The following is a 21,747-nucleotide window of genomic DNA, read 5'->3' as shown; positions in this document are numbered from 1 at the left end:
GTGGAATATTAATGGCGTCAGCTCAACAGTTATAAAGCTCACCTACCACCTTCCCCCGACATCCGGGCCCCTGATTGGCTGAGGCAAGAATGGGCACCTGCTGCAGGGGAATGGGAATCGCGACCATGCTTAGGCGCACACCGCCCTCTGCTGGCCGAGAGAATTACCGCTCCAGAGAAAGGTTTGCCAATCTGTGTCAGAACCAAACTCGTATTCCTCGCCGAAACCTCTCTGGCTCTCTAGACCCTAATGAAAGCAATAATGGGGGTCCCTTGAGCTGTTTTTATCCTTTCTGAAGAGGTAATACAGCCACATGATTCAAAATCCAAAAGTACAAGAGTCTACTGTGGAAACAGCAAACAACCCCCTCCTCTGAGCCTGTCCCCAGAGGCAATCACGGTAATTGATTTCTTATGCGTCCTCCCCAGACTCTTTCTTTCTTAAAGATTCCTTTTTTTTCATTTTTTTGACATTTATTCATTTTTTTTTTTGAGAGACAGAGTGTGAGCGGGGGAGGGGCAGAGAGAGAGGGAGACACAGAATCCAAAGAGGGCTCCAGGCTCTGAGCTGTTAGCACAGAGCCTGACACGAGACTTGAACCCACGAACTGAGATCATGACCTGAACCGAAGTCAGACACTTAACCAACTGAGCCTACCGAGGTGCCCCAAGGTTTTATTTTTAAGTAATCTCTACACCCAACGTGGGGCTTGAACTCACAACCCAAGATCAAGAGACACATGCTCCACCGACTGAGCCAGCCAGGTGCCCAGTGTCTTTTTAAATATGCCCCCCCAAAAAAACCTTAACAGAAATCTCCTATCTACCAAAATGAAGCCCCCCAGACTAAGTAGTCAGTTTAATGCTGGTTTATTACATACCCGATTATACACCATCAATAATGGCAACAAAATGAAGCAGATTTCATTGTTATCAAGAAATGCAAAATGCTTAGGAGATGGTCTTTTAAAACAAGGAGTTAGAGAGAAGAAATATTACCTTGGTAGGAAAAAAAAAGTTGAAATGATGGGTCTAATCGAATGACCTTTAGCAATGATGTCATAAGGACATAGGGCTCAGCAGGATGCCAGGGGCAGTGCGATGGGGCTTTTCCTCACCCTGCAGATTTTGTTTGTAATGTTCTATTCACAAATTTCCTGATGCCAGACTGAAGCTAGTCACACTTTTTGGAGACACATATATGTGGCTTTCATGGGACATCGTATAACATATGGTTCACATCTTGGGCTTTGGCATCCAACAGACCCAGGCTAGGGCCCCGGGTCTGACTCTTACGTGAGCCTCAGTTTCCTCATCTGTTAAAACAGGGATGGTCCTAGGTGTTAGCGTGTGGAGTTCTTGTTTGAGTGCTTGAGCGTTGTTTGAAAGCTAAATGAGGGTCTTGGGAGACCTTTACTCAGATATCTGGCCCATGAGGTAGCCCAAAAGGTAGTTTTGTTGGCTGAGTAGAGACTGGAACTGGAACGGTGAAAAGGGATGCCAAAAGTGGGGGCACTGGATAGCGTGCCCCCAGATGACTGCTCCGACCCCGGAAGGGGCTACAGGATGTGCCTGGAGCAGGGTCAAGGTGGAGAGGAGAGGAAGCTACAACCCAGCAGGTCACGGCCACGGGCTGGCTTTGGAGTGTCTCATCGGGCAGTGCAGGGGTGGTGCAGGGTTTGATTCTGGCAACCAGCATATCAAAGAGGAATGAGGGGTGTTGGCAACTTCTACAGCTCAGTGGCATTGGGTACCTTCACACTGTCGTGCAACCAACCCCTGCGTCTAATTTTAAAGCACTTTTCATCCTCCCCAAACAGACCGTGTACCTGTTCACCCAGCCGTCTCCGTTCCTCCCCAACCCTTCCTCCCAGCCTCCCTTCCTCCCTTCCTCCCAGCAGCTTGACCCCCAAGCTGCTTTCTGTGTCTACAGCTTTACCTATTCTGGGTATTTCTTATCAAAGGCATCATACGCTGTGTGGCCTCTCGAGACTGGATTCTTTGACTCTGCAGAAAGTCTTTAAGGTTCATCCATGATGGAGCATGCGTCCATGCTTTATTCCTCCTTATGGCTGGATGGCATTCCATTGTAGGGATACACTGCGTTTTGCTTCTCCATTCATCCGTTCAGTGAAGGAGCCAGATTTATGTTTCAGAAGGATTCATCTGGCTGCCGAGGAGAGAGACTGGGGCCAGGCAAGGAGGTGCTTCCCTACAGTCCAACTGAAGGGGGATGGAGAAAAATTAAAGACAGGGGCAGGAGACACAGGAGCGGGGGTCTCCTGGTTGGAACTCCACGAAAGCCTGGCCCTTTGGCCCCAGAGAGGGACTGGAGGAGACGGGGACTGTCCCTGTGGCATCCTCCCTGCAGAGGACCTGCCTACACCCAATTCCAGTCCCCTCAAACCCACCTGCCTGCCAGCATCTATCCATCCCATGTCTGTTCTGGAGTCAAACTGACATCCTGATTTCTCAGCACCTCCCTGGATTGTTATCTGGCCGATGTCTCACTGGAGTCCTCGGTGGAAGGCCCCTGCTGTGCCCCATGGCCAGTCTCTTGGCTGTTAATTCTGCATTTTTGTCTCGGTTGCTGAGGACAGTCCAGTGGTGGGGACCTTGGATGCCCTCCGTGTATTAAATATAGCCGGACGGGCAAGCGAAACGCAGGCTTGTCTTCTGAGGTGGGCGGGGGAGAAATTCCTGGCATTTGCATATCCGTGGAACCAGCCTATGAAGAAGGTGGATCCAGAAGGATAAGGCAGAGAGTAACCTTACTCTTTCACCGCCCCATCATTCATGGTCTGTTTTCTTTTCTTTTTTTTTTTTCTTTTTTTGCACTTCTTGGGGGGAAAGCTTAGTTTTTACAGGTCTTCTGGTCATAACAAGTGTGGCTCAGTCTACTAACCATAAAGCCCTAAACATCATTCATTTTCAAACTCCCTGCGCCCTCCACAGGGCTCCTTAGGCTGGGAATTCTGCAGTAGGGAGGGCCTGGGGGAACTGCTTCCTACTCCCAAAAAAGCCTGATCGGACAGCACGGTCACATCACGGAAGATACAGAATGCTGGGCTTTTTCTCTGTCATGGGGAACTTGATGGGGGCAACGTCTCTTGAGTCTGGCTGCTCTTGGCTTTCCCTTTGGATGGATCCCATCCCCTTTCAGGATGGGGGACACTTTTAAGGAGACCCACAGTGGCTCCTATCTTCAGGGTCCACGTCTGGACCCAGGAAATATGATTCCTCTCCCTACTTCATTAGTGATGGGGAGCTCACTCCCAACACCTCCTTTCCCCTCTTGTCTCTCTCTGCCCCCAAGGCAGGCAGGCAGCTCCAGTCTGACTGAGAGTCCTTACTCTCCTCTTGATGAGCATCAAATGCAGTCACTAGTCCCCAAGCCCCAAAGGCACCTGCCAAGCCACCAAGTGTCCTTGAAGCCCTCCTCACCAGGCTTAAGGTGAAGATGAAACACTTTCTCCCCTCCCCTAATCCCCCCTCCCGAGTGACACTCACTGAGTAGGTCCTTCTTGCAAACCTCTTTAGCAGCCCAATAAATGCTTCGCCTTCTATAAGCTAGAGAGGGGGAAGGGCGCAGATCGGAAGGGATGCATTGATGGCAGTAGCAGGTGCCATGGGTACCCTGTCTGAGTCCTACAGCACTTGCCACGGTGTACCTACCGTAGCTTCCTACTGCAAGCCCCTCATGGGCAGGCCAGAAGTGCTGGGGGTTGGTACACTTAAGAGCAACCCTCAGCCAATGAGGGATCAGGGTTGGAGGATGAATTCCCAGTTCCCTCTCCCCCGAGGTATGTTCTACACCATTGTTGACTGTTCCTGCGGGACTGAGCCCAGGGCCCACAGTGGAACTCCCCCGTCGATGACTATATATTAGCTCCTCCGCTTCCTCCCGCCTCACCACCTCACCAGTGCTGCCTGGGGTGGCCTCCCAGACCAGCCTGACTCCAGGAGACATTCGTCTTTGCTCAGCTCTGCTTCCGGAGGACCCAGTTTCAGTCAATAGCGCTTTCAAAAGTAGGAATACTCGGAACCTATTTGCTTATTCTTAGCTCAGGGGACTTCTGCTGGAATCCCAGGACAATAGAAGTTGCAGTCAATAGTCTGTTGCCCACTGTTTACAGCATGCGTTCACATAAGTCAGTGTTTCTCTGCCTTAGCGCTGTTGACATTTTGAACCAAATGGTTCTGTGTTGTGGAAGGCTGTCTTGTGCAGTGTAGGATGTTTAGCGGTATCCCTGTCATTGACTCCCCAGTGACACCCCCTAGTTGGGACAACCAGGTCTCTAAACATTGCTAACTGCCTCCTGGGGAACAAAACTACCCATAGTTGAGAACCACTGATGGAAGTCATCTGCTGTAAACAGCAATCTAAAGAGAGCATGATCATGATTATGGTGACAATGAAGGTGGTGATGATAATGGCAATGGCGGTGATGATGATGGTGGTAATGATGGTGATGATGATGATGGTGGTGAGGGTGATGATGGTGGTGATGATGATGATTATGGTGGTGATGCTGGTGGTGATGATGATGGTGGTGATGATAATGGCAATGGTAATGGTGATGGTGGTGATGGTGGTGATGGTGGTGATGGTGGTGATGGTGGTGGTGATGATGGTGGTGAGGTTGATGGTGGTGATGATGGTGGTGATGATGATGGTGGTAATGATGGTGATGATGGTGATGGTGATGATGGTGATGATGGTGGTGATGATGATGGTGGTGATGATGATGATGATGGTGATGATGATGATGGTGGTGATGCTGGTGGTGATGATGATGGTGGTGATGCTGGTGGTGATGATGATGGTGGTGATGATAATGGCAATGGTAATGGTGATGGTGGTGATGGTGGTGCTGGTGGTGATGGTGGTGGTGATGATGGTGGTGAGGTTGATGGTGGTGATGATGGTGGTGATGATGATGGTGATGATGATGATGGTGGTGATGGTGGTGGTGATTATGGTGATGATGGTGGTGATGATGCTGGTGGTGATGATGATGGTGGTGATGATAATGGCAATGGTAATGGTGATGGTGGTGATGGTGGTGATGATGGTGGTGATGATGATGATGATGGTGATGATGATGGTGGTGGTGATGATGGTGATGATGATGGTGGTGGTGATAGTGGTGGTGATGATGATGATGGTGGTGATGCTGGTGGTGATGATGATGGTGGTGATGATAATGGCAATGGTAATGGTGATGGTGGTGATGGTGGTGGTGATGATGGTGGTGATGATGATGATGATGGTGATGATGATGGTGGTGGTGATGATGGTGGTGATGATAATGGCAATGGTAATGGTGATGGTGGTGATGGTGGTGGTGATGATGGTGGTGAGGTTGATGGCGGTGATGTTCATAATGACAGAACATTCAAATGACTTGACCAGACTTGCTCAGGTGCAGTCAGTGGATTTAGAATTTGATCCCAGATTTTCAGCATGCCTTATCTCACTCCAAAAGCCCATGACATAGACCAGAAATATTAAGCCCAGTTCACAGACAAGGAACATCAGAAAAACCACATGCCCTCCGTGCAAGTATCAGAGCCAGGAATCAAACCAAAGCCTTCTGATTTCCAAGGCAGCGTGCTCTTTCCAGCGCACCACCGCTTCCTGCTTTACAAAGGACAAAGAGCGATGCTAGGATTTTCAAATGAAAGCTATTTGCATGCTTGGAGATGCTTCCACTGCATTTAGATCATTGAAATGAATGATAGAGTAAAGGCAAGTTGCAGACTCTCTGGAACTCACTGTTACCAGCAGACCGGCTGCGAAGTCAGCTTTCGGAATAAATATTGGCGATCCACCATGTTTCACACCAGCCTAATCCAGCCCCTTTCATGAATGATTGATGTTTTCATGGTTCCTAGAGTTAAGAGGCTCTTCCCTATCACAGGTCAAGAGCTGACATCAACCTCACTATTTCTGCTGTAAGATAGACTTTCTGGCAGGCTCTTTCATACCATAGCATATATTGAGCACCTACGATATGTGCAAGAGAAGGCGGCAACTCCAGAATTTCAGTACAATAGGGGTTGGAGGCTGGATAGCCTTAGCTGGAAACTGGCAGAGGGTATGATGAGTCTATGGCTCTGTCTTGAAGCCACACATGCAAAGCAAGTGGACAGCTTTTATTAGGAAAGTGGTGCCAAGGAAGCCGATGGAGGTTATGGGGACAGTTAGAACGTCCCTAAATCAGCCCTTGGGCAAGTTTGCCTGAGAAATGTGAGAGATGCCGGGGAATAAAATACACCCCCTGCCCTCTGTGAGCACCACTTCCACAGTGTTCCTTGTGCTTCTGTCGTTTTTGTTCCTTCTCCTGGAAGCACCACCATGGGTGGTTTCCACCCTCCTCCACCCTCCCTGACCACCCCTGCCCATGGGCACTGGATGAAGCTGTCACAAGGGATGGCTATTGTCACTCCTGCATGAGTATCCAAAAACATAAACTTGGCTCCTTAAGCCCTTCAGGGTCTGTATCCTACAGCCCTCCAGCCTTCTGTGTCCTTATAGCCCTCCAGTCTTTCTTGAGCATCCACAGGAAGCATCACCTCCTCCAGAGAGGCCGCCATGATGCCCCAGTCTCCTCTCTCTGCACGTGCGTTGATTGTAACTGCTACCACAAGGCCTGGTTTCCTTCCTAGTCTAAATATACCACCGCTCTGTGGTTCTTGTGAGCACAGCTTGGCATCTAGTAGGTGTTCAAAAATATTAGAGAGAGAGACACAAGAAGAGGGTAAAGATGTAAAAGGGAAGGGATAAAGGAGAATAGAAGGGAAGAGGCATAAGTTAATAGCTGTCTCCAGCCAACACTGAATTATCTGGCATTCTTTCAATCAGAGATCAATTTTATCTGGCACACCTAACATAACACATGTTTCTCTGGCACATTGAAGTCCTTTCTGGATTATTAACTGTCCATTGCAGTCCTGATATTTAGTGTCAAGGTGCTTTCTTTCATTCACGTCTTTGACAATGTGTCATCCTTTCCTGTTATGAATATTGACAGCAGGTTTGAGTACATTTCATGAGTAAGGTGCCCCCATCCCACCCTCTGCCCCATCCCCTACACATAATAGATACCTGGCTTTGATTTTGAGGACTTTGCCACATGATGAATGGAAGGATCATTTCACCTGACATGAAAATGCAGGTTCTAATTAGCAAGCAGGCAACTTGCTCTGCATCAAAGGATGAAAGGCCCGTGTCGCACCCCCAGCATGTAGCCCAGTGCCCGGCACTTAGCGTCACCAGCATTGGAGGCAATTTTACCAACAATGCAGCGTTCGACTGTGCAAAGACCTCCTTGCAGGAAAGACCATCTCCTGCGTGAGTCTTCAAAAGCCCAGTCCCTCCCCAAACCCAGGCACCGTGTGTGCTCGTGGGAAGGATCAGCGTGCCCCGGTCACATCTGTGATCCATGCCTCCCTCCCCCCAGGTTCCTAGCCCGGCACCTGCTACCTAGGATGCCTCGGGAACATGTGTGTCGCCTGAAAAACTAAATCAAAGGCTTGTCGTATGCCCGTGATTGTGTTTCACAAGACCTGTCCTCTTCTCTCTGTCCCGCCCCCAAGCCTGAACCTGAGCAACAGCGACATCCTGACTATCTATGACGGCGATGAGGTCATGCCTCACATCTTGGGGCAGTACCTTGGGAACAGCGGCCCCCAGAAGCTGTACTCGTCCACGCCAGACCTAACCATCCAGTTCCACTCAGACCCTGCCGGCCTCATCTTTGGGAAGGGCCAGGGATTCATCATGAACTACATAGGTAAGTGTCTCCTCCCGTCAATTTGTGTATGTGCGTGTGCGTGTGTGTGTGTGTGTGTGTGTGTGTGTGTGTGTGTGTGTTTAGATGATTTCTTCTAGATGAGTCTTTGTGGGGGTTTTGTGCTATATTGGAACAGTAAATGTATGTAGTTTTTAAGCATTTGGACTCTCTGGTTGGAAGGACCAGGTTTTGAGTTTTAGTGCTGCTATCAGTGGCTGTGGGATCTTGGGCAAGTCGCTTGGCCTCTCTGAGCCTTTTTGTCATCTGTAAAATGGAAAAACTGATAGCTGCTCCAGAGGCTTCATACCAGGACTCAGTAGATAATGCCTCATGACTTTCAGAGTCACAGTGTTCCCCTGGTAGTCAGCTGGGATTTTATATCATCAGCAAACTCTCCTGTGTTTGTGACTTCTCAAAGCCCTGTCTCCATCAGCTTGCCTGACCTGAAGCTTGGCTCTTCCTAAGGTCTCTTCTTCCCCTGCAGCCCCACTGAATGCAGAAGGCACTTGCCCTCCACCTCCAGTCCCGCGGGACATAAGAGAGGCAAGAGGAGTCTTCCTTGATCTTCAATGCGGCTTCCAAACCATTTCTGTCCCCTTCGTGTCCAAACAAACAAACAAAATCCAAAAAACACCTGCTGTGAAGTTCAGGCTAAGTTCACGCTCGACCTTCCGACACTCTCTTCTTGCTGTTTCTTCCATCCACAGCCTTCCCTCCTCATCCCCCACTTATGAACCCCCCTTCCTCATTGCTGGCAGTCACCCTTCTCTGCTCAACCCCTGAATGCTGGAGGGTCCCAACTCCGTCCTGAGTCCTGTCCTCTGTCTGTCTAGACTCACCCATGTGCCCTGTCATCCAGTCCCACGGTTGCAAGCAATACTTCTCTGTGTTCCATTGGCCCCTAATTCATACCGCCAACCTTAACCTCTCCCGTGAACTATCTACTCAACTCTCTGCTAACTACCCTTCTGCATGTGTAACCGGCATCTCAGATTTAACATGACCCATACAGAACTCTTTCCATCCCTACCTCCACCCCTACTACCACCCAGGAGTTTCCGCTGCTGCTCCTGTCCCTCTGCCCATCCCAGGAGATGGAACCACAGCTGTCCCAGTGTCTCGCACACCTGAGGCTCACCCACAGGCTTCCTGAATCCCCACTCTTAGTGTTTCTCTGCACCTGATCTTCTTGGCAATAGCAGAGAACTTGGGAGACACCACGGGGTACTCAAGACCTAACTTCTTTTGGCATCCAAGATGGTGGATGGTTGTGCCCTGAGGATTTCAATGGGCAAGATGCAGCCAGCAATCGGAAAACTCACTTGTGTCACCTAGGAGCTAGATGGACACCTCGATATCCCATATGGAAAAGGGGGATAAAAGGAACTCTCATTCTTCCAGTCTCCGCACTACCATGCCCACCACCAAAGACCCTCTAGCTTGATCCAGATTCCGTGTCTTTGGCTCCCTCTTCCCCTTGGCTCGAAGATTTGCCCGTCCATCCTAATATAAAGCGTCTGCTGTGTACCACCTCTTGCCTCTAAAATACAAGCCCCTTCCTTGACCATTGGCTGCCTCAAAGAGCCGCATGCATGTGAAAACAAGTCCCTGGCTTTTTTGGTTTCTTCATTTCTGGCTGGTAGACGTTTCTCATCCCTTCCCGCTCTGCTACTCTCAGAGAGGCAGACACAAGTGTTGATCTTCTCTTTTATCTTTCTCTGGGGCCTTTTCTTCCCTTGATTGTACTGCTAAGTATTTTCAGAGTGTTACTGCTGCCACTTTCCATGGGCTCTCCATTTTTTACTGGGGCGAGGGGGGAGCTGGGCATAGCAGAACAGCTCTTGCTGGCTATCTAGGCGAGGTGCCCTCCAGAGCCAGCTGCCTTTGGAAGGAGAGTTTCTGGTGGCTTGGCTTCAGTCTCTCTCCTTAGCCCTCTCTTCTCCTCCTGCCCACCCCTCTGCCTCCCAGTTGGAAGATGAGGTCATGGTTTTGCTCATTTGTCCCCTCTGGTGCCTGAGTCAGCCTTCCAAAACTGCATTCAGCCTGGTGGCGGAAATCTGACCCTGTGCAAGGCTGCTCAAGGTTAACCCGGAAGTCTGGCCAATGTTCACTTTGGCACTATCTTGAAGAGGAGGTGTTCCTATTTATTGAAGCTGAAACTTTAGATTTGCATGACAACTTGCACTTGGCAGGCACTCTTACATACATTATTTTATTTCATTGTCTCCATTTTCCAGAGAGTTTGGTTCCCGAGAGTCTCTCCATATGTGCCAGGCCCTGCACTAGGCTCCAGGACCCAAGGATGCATAGACAGCTCTCCCTGCCTTTCTTTCTCTGGCTGGTGAAAGTGGGGGAGGCGGTCCCGTTAACAATGTCAGGATCCCATGCTGCCCCCGTGGGAGAGGCCAGTGGGGTTTTAGGGACACAGAGCCTGGCTAATGTGGGTAACACAAAAAGAGAACAGTTGTGTTCTTCTTTCTGTTAAAGAAACACACGCTCGATTTCACAGGGAAGGCAGGTGGGCTTCTGCATTTAATCCTGATGCTGTCAATTGTTTGTGACTATCTGTGTTGAAGATCATGTTGAAAAGAACTCCAAGGAGGCCACGCCTGAAGTCAGTGGGAGAAGAATGACATGATCGCCCACTGCCGTCTGCTATGGCATGGGGGAGGTCGTTGCTATCCTGGATTTAACTAGGCATAGATGCAATTCTCATTGCACTGAAAGGTCACATGGAAGGGTCAGGGGTTTCCACGGTCATCTAGAGATTTCTGAAGCCCCTAGACTGATCTCTAGGCCAACACCCACCTCTGTAATGCGGCCAAGGCTAATCTGCTAAGACTGCTGGCAGAATCTTCCAGAGGAACACACGGGGCTTGCATGATTCTGATCTCCCATAATTCAGCTTTGCCCAGACAGGAGCAAAGAACCGTTCTCCTCACTGTTTCTTGTGCTTTGCTGGTGTCTGTGGCCAAAGTGCATGGAGGCAAGGGAATAAAAAAGCAGAGATGGGTGAGTTTTTCAAAAAGATATTAGTCACTTGTGCGTTTATTCCTCCAATCCTAGGGCAATAAATACGCTCCATATTGTAGGTCAACGCCAATCAAATGACAGTAATTCCTGGGATTCTGTGTTGAGGATTGGTGGTTTTGGTCTGACTCAAAGAAAGAGATTGTGATGATCAATTAGTGATGTCTGCCATGAGCATAAGACTGGTTCATGGAGGCATGTACTCAGTGCATTTGAGTATTTTCTTTTGCCCAAAACTTGGACCATGATGCTGCTCTTGACCGTGAGCCTAGGACCATGACTTCAGATCCTCATATTCCTAGTGCCTGGCATATAGTAAGTGCTCACAAAATCTTAGTCAAACAAATCAATAAAACCATACAAAATTCATCTTAGTGAGGTGCTGGGGTGGCTCAGTCAGTTAAGCATCTGACTCTTGATTTCCACTCAGGTCATGACCCCTTGGTTGTGGAATTGAACCCCACATTGGGCTCCATGCTGAGCATGGAACCTGCTTAAGATTCTCTCTCTTACTCTCTCTCCTTCTGCCCTTCTCTCCCACTCGTGCGCTCTCTAAAATTAAAAAAAAAAAATTTAAACTCATCTTAGTGTCATATCCTGCACATTATTTAGTTTTCACATTGCCTTAAATGATAGACAAGGTCATAATTCTTTTTTCAAGTTCATTTATTTTGAGTATGAGAGAAAGAGAGAGAGAGAGAGCGTGTATGCAAATGTGAGCAGGAGAGGGAGAGAGAAACAGGGAAAGAGAATCCCAAGCAGGATCCACTTAACCAACTGAGCCAACCGGGCACCCCCAGGGTCATAATTCTTGATCTCAACTCTATGATTGAGGACAGTGAGGTTCAGAGATGTTTATCAACATAACTGGAATCACACAGCTTCTAAAAGAAGGACAGACCCGAAGGGAGGTCCTCCAACTCCTAGGCCAGCTTTCTCATTCTTAACAAAGTTAAGGGCCCATAAGGCTGGAACCTCCATCTGGGGTGCTGGGTAAATGTGCAAATTCTTGAATCAGGGTCTCCGGGGGTGGAGTCTAGTAACCAAAGAACAGGAAGGCTATGTGACTTAGCCAAGGCCAGCTAATTAGTGAACTTTGGGGCCAAGATCTGAGTCATGGCGGCTCCAACTTGATAATCAAGAATGTGAGCACTGCAAAGGAGACGGTGGGTCTCACAGGAGCGTGTAGCCATGCTGGCCCGGACTGAAAAGTCAGACAAGCAAACCTTTCTCTGCCTCCGAGCACTTGGCACAGGCAAACCATATATCCAGTATCTGCCCCCGTTTCTCCCCTTTCATCCATAGCTTGAACATTTGCAGCTGTGTCCTAAATCCCGGGCTTGGCTGATTTTTCAAAGGCCTAAATATAGAGGCTCCTGTTCCCCACGAAGCAACTCCAGGAGCCATTTCCCTCTCCCCTTCTTCTGGCAGACACCCGTGAGATCTCTGTTCCCCAAATAAAGTCATGATGAAATCCCAGGAAAAGCCATCACTTTTTTCTCAGAATGACTTTCCTGCGGACGGCGAAGGTACGCTCTGCTTTCCGCAAAAGCACATGAGAGCTGCGGATTCATTGCACAGCATCATTAGCTCGCTTCTCAAAAATCTGTGCAGTGGGCACTTGGAAGCAAGGTCAGGCTTTGGGTTGCTGGCTCAGTAACGAGGATTTGCCAAAGGAAAGCGGGATTATTCCAAGGGAAGACTCTATGGTAATGAGCTGGGGGTAGCATATTTTGGGAGTGCACTTAACGTTCGCTGATGGTTTGCAACATGATTGGAAGAATGCACCAATAATTATTTTTATTTCCACAGCTGAATGTTTCTCTTAATCCATATTGCAAAAATATATATCACAAATCCATCAGACCCATGTACTTACAGACCGTCTTAGGATGAGGCTGGGAGCGTTAGCTACCATTGCTGTGTAACAAATTATCCCCACCCCCTAAAATTAGCAGTGCACATTTATGATCTCACAATTTCTGTGGGCCCGGAATTCAGCAGTTCGTGCTGGGTGGTCCTGACTTGGGATTTCTCATGGGTTTGTACTCACGGTGTCAGCTGGGGTTGCACTCATTTGACCGCTGGATTGGGGCTGGGAGCGCCATTTCCAATATGGCTGACTCATGCGGTTAGCAAGTCAATGCCCATTGTTGGTGGGAAGCCTTAGATTCTCTCCACATGGATCTCTCCAGAGGGCTGCCCCAGCATCCTCACAATGTGGCAGTTGCTTTCTCCAAAGAGCAAGGGGAGAGCCTCTCAACATCTTTGATGATCTAGGTGCCGGAGTCACACATTATCACTTCTACAATAGTCCATTGGCTGTGCACATCAGCCCTGTTTGGTGTTGCAGGGAGTACAGGAGAGTGTGAATTCCTGGAGGTGAGAATAATGGGGTGAGGGTGGACATCATGGAAGGGAAGGACCCGAGACCCAGAGAGAAGTGGCTGTACCCCAAATCACGTTGCTAGTAAGTGTCAGAGCTAGGATTCTGTCTCGTTCTAAATCCTACACTGACTTTGTCAAACCAAAAGTATGCTTGATAGGCTCAGTGGCCCATGGGGAAAAGCTCATCGTAAAGATCCCGCTGGAGCAGAGTTCTTGCAATTTAAGGGATTTTTTTGAAGTGGGTTACTTCTTTCTGGAGACCTTTTCTTCTGTCTGCGCCTTTCCTCTGACGTTGTAAAGGGAACCCCACGTAGGAAGGCCCACCTCCTCATCCAAGGACGATATTTTTGTTTTAAAGAGGTGTCAAGGAATGACTCCTGCTCAGACTTGCCCGAGATCCAGAACGGCTGGAAAACCACCTCTCACACGGAGCTTGTGAGAGGAGCCCGAATCACCTACCAGTGTGACCCCGGCTATGACATCGTGGGGAGTGACACCCTCACCTGCCAGTGGGACCTCAGCTGGAGCAGCGACCCCCCATTTTGCGAGAAAAGTAAGAGCCCTCCGGTTTTCTTCTTCTAGGTCGGGGGGTGGTGAATCCCTCCCGTGGAGTATTTTTCACGTAGATGCCGCAGAATCACTTACTGTCAGATCTGGCCTCCCTCCTACCCCACCAACTCACTGGTACTGCTCCCAGCTGTCATCTTGTGGCTCTAAGGGCAGGGCTGTCAGACCCAGGTGCCTCCGGAAGCCTGGCAGATGATGGAAATGAGTGAAATAGACTGAGTGCGAGACAGTAAGGAGTGGTGTAGAGTGCGGTACGTGGGAATGTAAGCCCGCGTTAAAATGTCATTCAGATTGGTCGCTAAAATGCCTGCTGCAGCAAAGCAAGACCAATGCACCCAGGAGGCTGGAATGGTGGCTATCTGGATGAAGCCAGCTACCTGCGCTAGGAGTTTCGAACTGGGGCTCCCAGGTCCCATTTGGATTGGTCTTGCTTGGCTGCAAGATGACATCAGGCATGAGGGCCAGGCATGGCCGGTGACAGCTGCGTCTGGTGTCTCGAGAAGCCAGCCAAGAAGAAAGTGCTTCTGGTTTCTACACCGAAGCCTTAGTTGTTGGGAGGTGGGGGAGGTAAATTTGCGGGTGGTCTCTTCCCACTAACCATTGGCTTCCTACCTCCTCCTACACAAGCCTCCAATCTGCAGCCATTTGCTGGGAACCCTTGGGGAGACTTCGGGAGACCCGCTCAGCCTGCCTGGAGTGACCAGTTGCACGATACGAAATATTAAGTGTCAGCAGAGAAAGAGGGTATTGGGGAAGGGTTGGGGGGAGGGGAGGGCTACAGGCAATCCCTGTCAGAAATATTCCAGTGGCAAGGAAAGTTAATTATAATGGGAGAAACAGGAGAGAGCTTGCTAGAAATCCACAGAATGGGCTGCATAAACACCTGTTCCACGACACTACGTAGTGTCTGTGTTCACGTGTGTGAATCGTGATAGAAAATGAAAAGCCCACAGGGAGGACAGCACGTGTGATGAGACATATCACAGGCACATTAACATGATCTACGTCGTCATGATTTTTAAAATGTTTTCGGGGTCTCCTCGGTGGCTCAGTCCGTTGAGCGTCCGACCTCAGCTCCGGTCATGATCTCATGGGTTTGTGAGTTCGAGCCCCGCACCAGGCTCTCTGCTGTCAGTGCAGAGCCAGCCTCGCATCCTCTGTCTCCTTCTCTCTCTGCCCCTGCCTGGCTCATGCTCTCTTTCTTTCTCAAAAATAAACATGAAAAAAATAAATCAATAGGAAGCCTGGGTGGCACAGTCAGTTAAGTGTTCGACTTCGGCTCAGGTCAGGATCTCACAATCCATGGGTTCGAGCCCCACGTCAGGCTCTGTGCTGACAGCTCTGAGCCCAGACCTGGCTTCGGATTCTGTGTCTCCCTCTCTCTCTGCCCCTCCCCCACTTGCAAGTGCTCTCTCTCTCTTTCTCTCAAAACTCTACATTTTTAAAAATTAAATAAAAAGGTAAATAAACATTAAAAATTTTTAACTAAAAAATAAATAGTGTTTTAAATATACATGTCCTAATGATTTTTAATTTTCTTAGTAACAATGATTTGTCAAATTCTTGAACAATAATGACTTTTAACTTTTTGAAACATAATGATTTTTAAGTATTTTGAATAATGATTTTTACAGTTTTTGAATAATCATGATTTTTAAATTTTTTGAGGAATGATTTTTAAATTTTTTGAATAATAATAATTTTAAATTTTTAATAATAATGATTTTTAGATGTTTTAAATAATAATGATGATACACATTGCGTTAATGAGGGTTTTTTTTTAAAGTTTATTTATTTTTGAGAGACAGAGAAAGACAGAGTATGAGTAGGAGAGGGGCAGAGAGAGAGAGAGAGAGAGAGAGAGGGAGACACAGAATCTGAAACAGGCTCCAGGCTCTGAGCTGTCAGCACAGAGCCCGACGCGGGGCTCGAACCCACGGACCACGAGAGCATGACCTGAGCTGGAGTCGGATGCTCAACCGACTGAGCCACCCAGGCGCCCCACGTTAATGAGTTTTAAAGGCTTGGAGGAGACTAAGCTAGCTATCTGTGGGAAACTCTCAACTGTCTCAATTTTTACCAGAAAAAGGCACAAATTAAAGCCAGTGAATCTGCACTGGGCCCCTTCTGGGTATCAGCGTTTATGTTCCCACGCTGGTTGCCTGTCAGGGCTCCATATCTAAGACCGAGCGAGATCCACCAACCCACCTCGGCGGCTTCTCTTTTGTGAAATGAGAACAGAGAACGTCCTCAGAACAGGAAGGTCTCCCCTGAGAAGTCCTGAGTGTGGTTTGGTGCCTGCCTTTCATTCGTTCATCGCTTAAACTACACTCTTGACATTAAAAGATGTACGTAACCGAATCTTAACATCACGCAAGCAGCAAGTGCTTCCTTACGGTACTCAACCAGTAGCAACATTTCGGGGTACAAAGTGAAAATCCCTCATGATCTCACTCTTGAGAAATGATGCCGCTCTTAAAAGTTTATTCTGTGTTGTTCCAGTCACAGTGTGTGTTACACAGATACACGTATGTGCATGTGTCCCGTGCAAACATAGACAGAGAGATAGCCCTACAGAAACGGCTGGAGAGACCGATATTTTGCCACAACAGGGATCACTGTATACAAAGGGCCTTGTGCCTGCCGTTTTGCAGCTCAGAAATCCAGACCCTTTTTCATGTCACACGTCCTCCTTCATTCTTTTTTAATTGGTTTACTGTCTTCCTTTTATGTCTATTGATTTTTTAATTGAAGAGTAATGGGTGCTTGTTTTGCTAGATTCAAGCACCACAAAGAAAGCAGTGAAGGGCTCCTCACTCTGTTCTCTTCGGTGGTTGCTCAGGATTCTATAGAAAGGCTGTTCCGTATTTAACTCTTCCCCTGTCAAAAGATCTGCACTGTTTCTCTCTCTCTCTCTCTCTCTCTCTCTCTCTCTCTCTCTCTTTTGTACCATTACAAATCACGGTGCAATGATGTACAACCCCGTACGTAGGTCTTTGGGCCCTGATGCAAATATTTCTTTGGGCTGCTTCCTGTAAGTGGAATTAAATGCAAATCTGTTTCATCCTGGCCTGTTCTCCAGCCACCTTTGATGGGCTCAGGTGCATGATCTTCCAAACAGGAAAAGAACCGAGTTAGGAAACTGTCCACGTCATCCTGCAGCTCTCAGCAAACCTGTGATCATCCAGAGCCCTAACGCCCTCCCGGTCTGATTTCACCCTAGTCATGTATTGCACCGACCCCGGGGAAGTGGACCACTCAACCCGCTTAATCTCGGATCCCGTACTCCTGGTGGGCACCACCATCCAATACACCTGCAACCCAGGCTTTGTGCTGGAAGGGAGCTCTCTTCTGACCTGCTACAGCCGCGAGACCGGCACGCCCATCTGGACCTCGCGCCTGCCCCACTGCGTTTGTGAGTCCTGTGTGTTGACTTGATGCCTGAGTGGGTCCGCTTCCTCGTATTCGTGGTGGAGGGCTGGGCTGCTAGGAGGACACATTCCAGCCTTCGGGAGGGTTTATTATTATTACCATCCCACGCCGCAGCTGGCAGATTGAAGGCATTGGATATCATGTCGTTTACAGTAAAATTTGTGGATTCACCTCCCTTCGCCTCAGGGAGCCTCGTGAGCATTGTACTGTTGTCTCCATTTCAAAAGAGGAATACTAAGGTTCAGAGAAGTCAAGTCATTGCCCCGTGAAACACAGCCAGTTAATTAGTGGAGGCCAGGGTCAAACCCAGACCTGCCTGCCTCTGCTGAAAATCAGGCCGTCCACAGGACACGAAACAGGCCGACTTAAACTCTCTTTGGCCTTATCTGTGTGAAACCCCTAACACAAATGTTGGGTTAGGAAAAGACTTTTGGGCTTTCTTAATCATAAAAAAATAAAAAACAAAAAGGCTTCCGAAGTCACTCTGACAAGGGAGGAATTCTTTTCTTGCCAAGCTGGGGAGGCGGAGGGCAGTGGTCCAGGGGTCTCAGGCTGACCGCACGAGGAATCACCCGAGAAGTTTTAAAACTCACTGGAGAGTCTGATGCTCCCGGCCTGGGGCGTAGTGCTAGCACTGGGGTTTTTCAAAGCTCCCCCGGGGTTTCGATGTGTAGCCAGGGGTCAGAACCATCGCTTAGAGAAATCAAGAGGCCACACAGAAGGAGGAAAGCCTCACACATAAATATGAGGACCTGAGAACCCGTCAGCCACGCTGATATTTTTTTTAATGTTTGTTTATTTATTTTTTAGAGAGGGAGAGTGAGAGTGAGCACGTGTGCACGTGTGCGAGCAGGGGAGGGGCAAAGAGGGAGAGAGGGAGAGAGAGAGACTCCCAGGCAGGCTCCAAGCTGCCAGTACGGCTACATCAACATTAAAGGCTTCTGCACAGAAAAGGGAGACTTTATTGTTCGGTGTTCCCGCGGAACAAAGAATCTTGGACCACACACCTTGGGTCCCCATCTGCCTCTTTAGTCCAAGTCCTAGAATTTCAGAGCTAAGGGCATCTTAGAGGTAAAATGCTATATACAGCTGATGGGTAATTCAGACACAAGACACGTTGGCTCCCTTTTACAGACAATAATGGTCATTATTTATCGATGGTGTAAGACATTGTGCTAACCACATGATATGCATTTGTGAACGTGCATATATATGTATGTGTGTGTGTGTGTGTGTGTGCAAATATACTAAAGAAACCAGGCCTCAGATGGGAAAATAGGTAACAGCAGTTTTTGTTGACTGAATGTACGAAACACATTGCTAAACAGATTATATACGCGTGTGAACGTATAGGTGTGTAAATTCATATACTGTGTACATATCTGTAAATGTGTGGATGCATGTATGTGTGCCCAGAAGGGAAACTGAGACCCACAGGGACATGTGATCAAGGTCACAGCTCTGTTCCATGAGCAGAGCTGGGACCGGCCTTGGAGTCCAGGGTGCCTACCAGCAGCTTTACCCTCACCCTTATTTCACTGCAGGTGGCAGGGTACAAACCCGTGCAGGGATGTCCCAGCGGAGTTATAGCCCATGGCCCTAAGCCCTCACCCACAAGCACATCCCCTTCCAGTCCCCAGACCTTTGGGCCAGGTGGACACCACGTTATGGGGAGAATTGTGTCTCCTGGAAGGAAAGTGTTGGCTAGCCCCGATGCCGTAACTTGGACCTTTTTTGGAACTAGGGTCTTTGCAGAGGTAGTCAAGTGAAGATGAGGTCCCACAGGACTGGGATGGGCACCAGTCCAGTGCCTGGTGACCTCAGAAGAAGAGGGAAATTGAACATGGAGACACAGGGAGAGCGTGATTCCAGGCTTACCAGTCGAGGAACACCAAGAATTGCCCAAGCTACCATTGGAAGCCAGGTGGGGATACGGGAGGATCCTTCCCCCCAGGTTTCAGAGGGAGCGTGACTCCGTGGCCACCTTGACCTCAGACTTTTACCCTCCAGAGCTGTGAGACAATACATTTCTGTTGTTCAAAGCTCCCCCCCCCCGCCCCCCGCCCCCGACCCCTGGTCAAGTGCACTTTGCTACAGCAGCCCAGGAAACCAAATGCGTTTCCCATTTCCTCCTGGTGACTGTAAGGGTGATCAGAATGCTTTGAACCAGTCAAGCTGCAGAGACCCAGAGATGAGAAGCAAAAAATAAAAGCTTATTTAAAAGTACTGAAAGGTGGAGATAGCATTGAAAGAAAGAAAGAAAGAAAGAAAGAAAGAAAGAAAGAAAGAGGAAAGGAAGAAAGAAGGAAAGAGAGAGAAGAAAGAAAAGGAAGGAAGGAAGGAAAGAAAGAAAGAAAGAAAGAGAAAGAGAAAGGAAGGAAGGAAGAAAAAAGAAAGAAAGAAAAGGAAGGAAGGAAGAGAAAGAAAGAAAGAGAAAGAAAAAAAGAAAGGAAAGGAAGGGAGGAAGGAAGGAAGAAAAAAAGAAAGAAAGAAAAAGAAAAGGAAGGAAGGAAGAAAAGGAAGGAAGAAAGAAAGAGAAAGGAAAGGAAGGGAGGAAGGAAGGTAGAAAGAAAGAGAAAGAAAGAAAGAAAGAGAAAGAAAAGGAAGGGAGGAAGAAAGAGAGAAAGAGGAAAAAAGAAAGGAAAGGAAGGGAGGAAGGAAGAAAAAAAGAAAGAAAAAGAAAAGGAAGGAAGAAAGAAAGAAAGAGAGAGAAAGAAAGAAAGAAAGAAGAAAGAAAGAAAGAAAGAAAGAAAGAAAGAAAGAAAGAGATGGAAGGAAGGAAGGAAGGAAGGAAGGAAGGAAGGAAGGAAGAAAAGGCACTTCACTAATGAGGCACAGCCTCCAAAGACCCTCTGAGCTACACCGGCTGCTGGGTTTCTGAGAGGCGCACACCTCCGTCCCTTCGGGACTGTCTCACCCCAGAATCTCCATTGTGACGGCTTCCCTGACACCCGTGCTAATGAGTCACAAGCCAAGCTGGGTGTCGGGAGACATGCGAGGCTCCCGGAAGCCCAGGGAGGAACCCGTTACAGGCAAGCGAGCCCGGCAGGAGATTCGAGGCAGAGGATGGTCAGGTTCTGGCATCGGGGGCCCAGGGTGAGAGAGGGAGGTTGTATTAGGTTCTGAGGGTGTTTGTACGGATGCGTGTGTTAGGCGTGCACAGTTTGGGAGTGTTTCCTCTACGGAACAGGGGGGACCAGCCCCACTGGATGGGCTCCTTTGCCCTGCAAGCCCTTCTCCGGCATTCAGACGGTTGGAACACATGTATGGGTGGTAGGTGGGTTCACTTAAAAGCAGGCAAAGGAGGCCCAGAGAGAATGAGCAGCTCTCCCGAAGTCGCACAGCAGGGGAGGGGGGAGCCCAGGATTCCAACCCAAGCCTAAGCCCAGAAGCATCGTTTCCCACCCTGATCGTTCTGCAGAGTCCCAGCTTCCGAGCAAAGTTGTAGCGCTCTGCTTTTGACAAAGGTCCTCCACCAACAAGCTCACGAAGCAGACAGAGCCCTGGCTGTCTCCGGTTCCTGTTCAGGGTGGCTTGCTCAAGGCCATAGCTAGGTCCAGCGGGGACTCAAAACCATGTCTTTTCGTGCCTTTAAGGACAGACAGGTCAAGCAAAAGTAGAAGTATGTGGAATTCACAGCCAGGCCCGTACCCCCAGCTCTGCTGGGTGACCTCGGGCGAGTAGCTTGCCCTCTCTGGGCCTCCAAGCCCTCAGCTGCAAAAAAAAAAAGGGGGGGTATGATACTCCCTCCCAGGCGGGGCGGTTGGAAGCAGTCCATTTGGTTATTCAAATGCGGGCACAGGCACGTCCAAACCCTTGCAATTCACAGTACCCTTTGCCATCTCAGGAATTTTTTGGGGTAAATACCCTGGGCCAGAATACCTCACGGTTCCATTCGTTAAGTCGTCTGGTCCAAACAGCTTCGTCAGTAGCCTATATACTCACAACTCCGTAGTCATTTGAAAAAGTGACGCACATATGAAAAGATTGGATCTTAATTGCATTCTTATATAACTAGAGTCACAGCTACAGGGATGTGGGTGCCTCTTGGGCTCCAGCAAATTTCTCATATTTTGGTGACAGGCTGCACTCTGCCCCTTTCGTTCCATTCCATACTGATTTTATCATAGTTTTTGCTTTTCGGCGTAGTCACCGCATAAAACCCAGCTTTGCAAAGACGGGGCATCGTCAGAAAGAATGTAGCTCTATCTAATGTTGGAACAGCTCCCATGGGTCTGTTTTTAAAAATTTTTTAAACAATCTCAGACGGTGGCACCCCCGGGGGTGCTTCCGTGCACCGTGTGGGGACATATAAATAGACATGATCCACATTCTCGTGTAGCCTGAGGTCTGTTGTAAAGGGAAGGAGGAAGGATAGGTCTGTGGAGGAAATAATAAACCCCAGCATCACCGCCTCCAGGAAGGCCTCCTTGACTGCCTAAGCTAGGTCATGTTTCTCTTCCTGTGATCTCCCATGGCTCCTACAGTTTCGCCGATCACAGCACTGGTGGCAGCGTATTGAAATGATCTCT

At 48.7% G+C, this 21,747-nt stretch overlaps 1 protein-coding gene across 3 annotated transcripts in view; it reads left to right on the top strand.

Annotated features, from left to right (window-relative positions):
- The window catches only part of SEZ6L (seizure related 6 homolog like), a 177,576-nt gene that overhangs the window by 138,816 nt on the left and 17,013 nt on the right, over positions 1–21,747 (top strand). For all 3 annotated transcript variants that reach the window (XM_060612880.3, XM_060612881.3, XM_060612879.3), the window contains exons 10-12: positions 7,602–7,798; positions 13,575–13,769; positions 17,007–17,198. In XM_060612880.3, coding sequence (XP_060468863.1) covers positions 7,602–7,798; positions 13,575–13,769; positions 17,007–17,198 — 584 coding nt within the window. The remainder of the gene's footprint in view (positions 1–7,601; positions 7,799–13,574; positions 13,770–17,006; positions 17,199–21,747) is intronic.

Source organism: Panthera onca, chromosome D3, assembly GCF_046562875.1.
Source record: "Panthera onca isolate mPanOnc1 chromosome D3, mPanOnc1 haplotype 2, whole genome shotgun sequence".
In the NCBI taxonomy this organism is placed as follows: domain Eukaryota; kingdom Metazoa; phylum Chordata; class Mammalia; order Carnivora; family Felidae; genus Panthera; species Panthera onca.
Note: the sequence above shows the minus strand (reverse complement) of the source record. Positions and strands in the feature narration are given on the sequence as shown.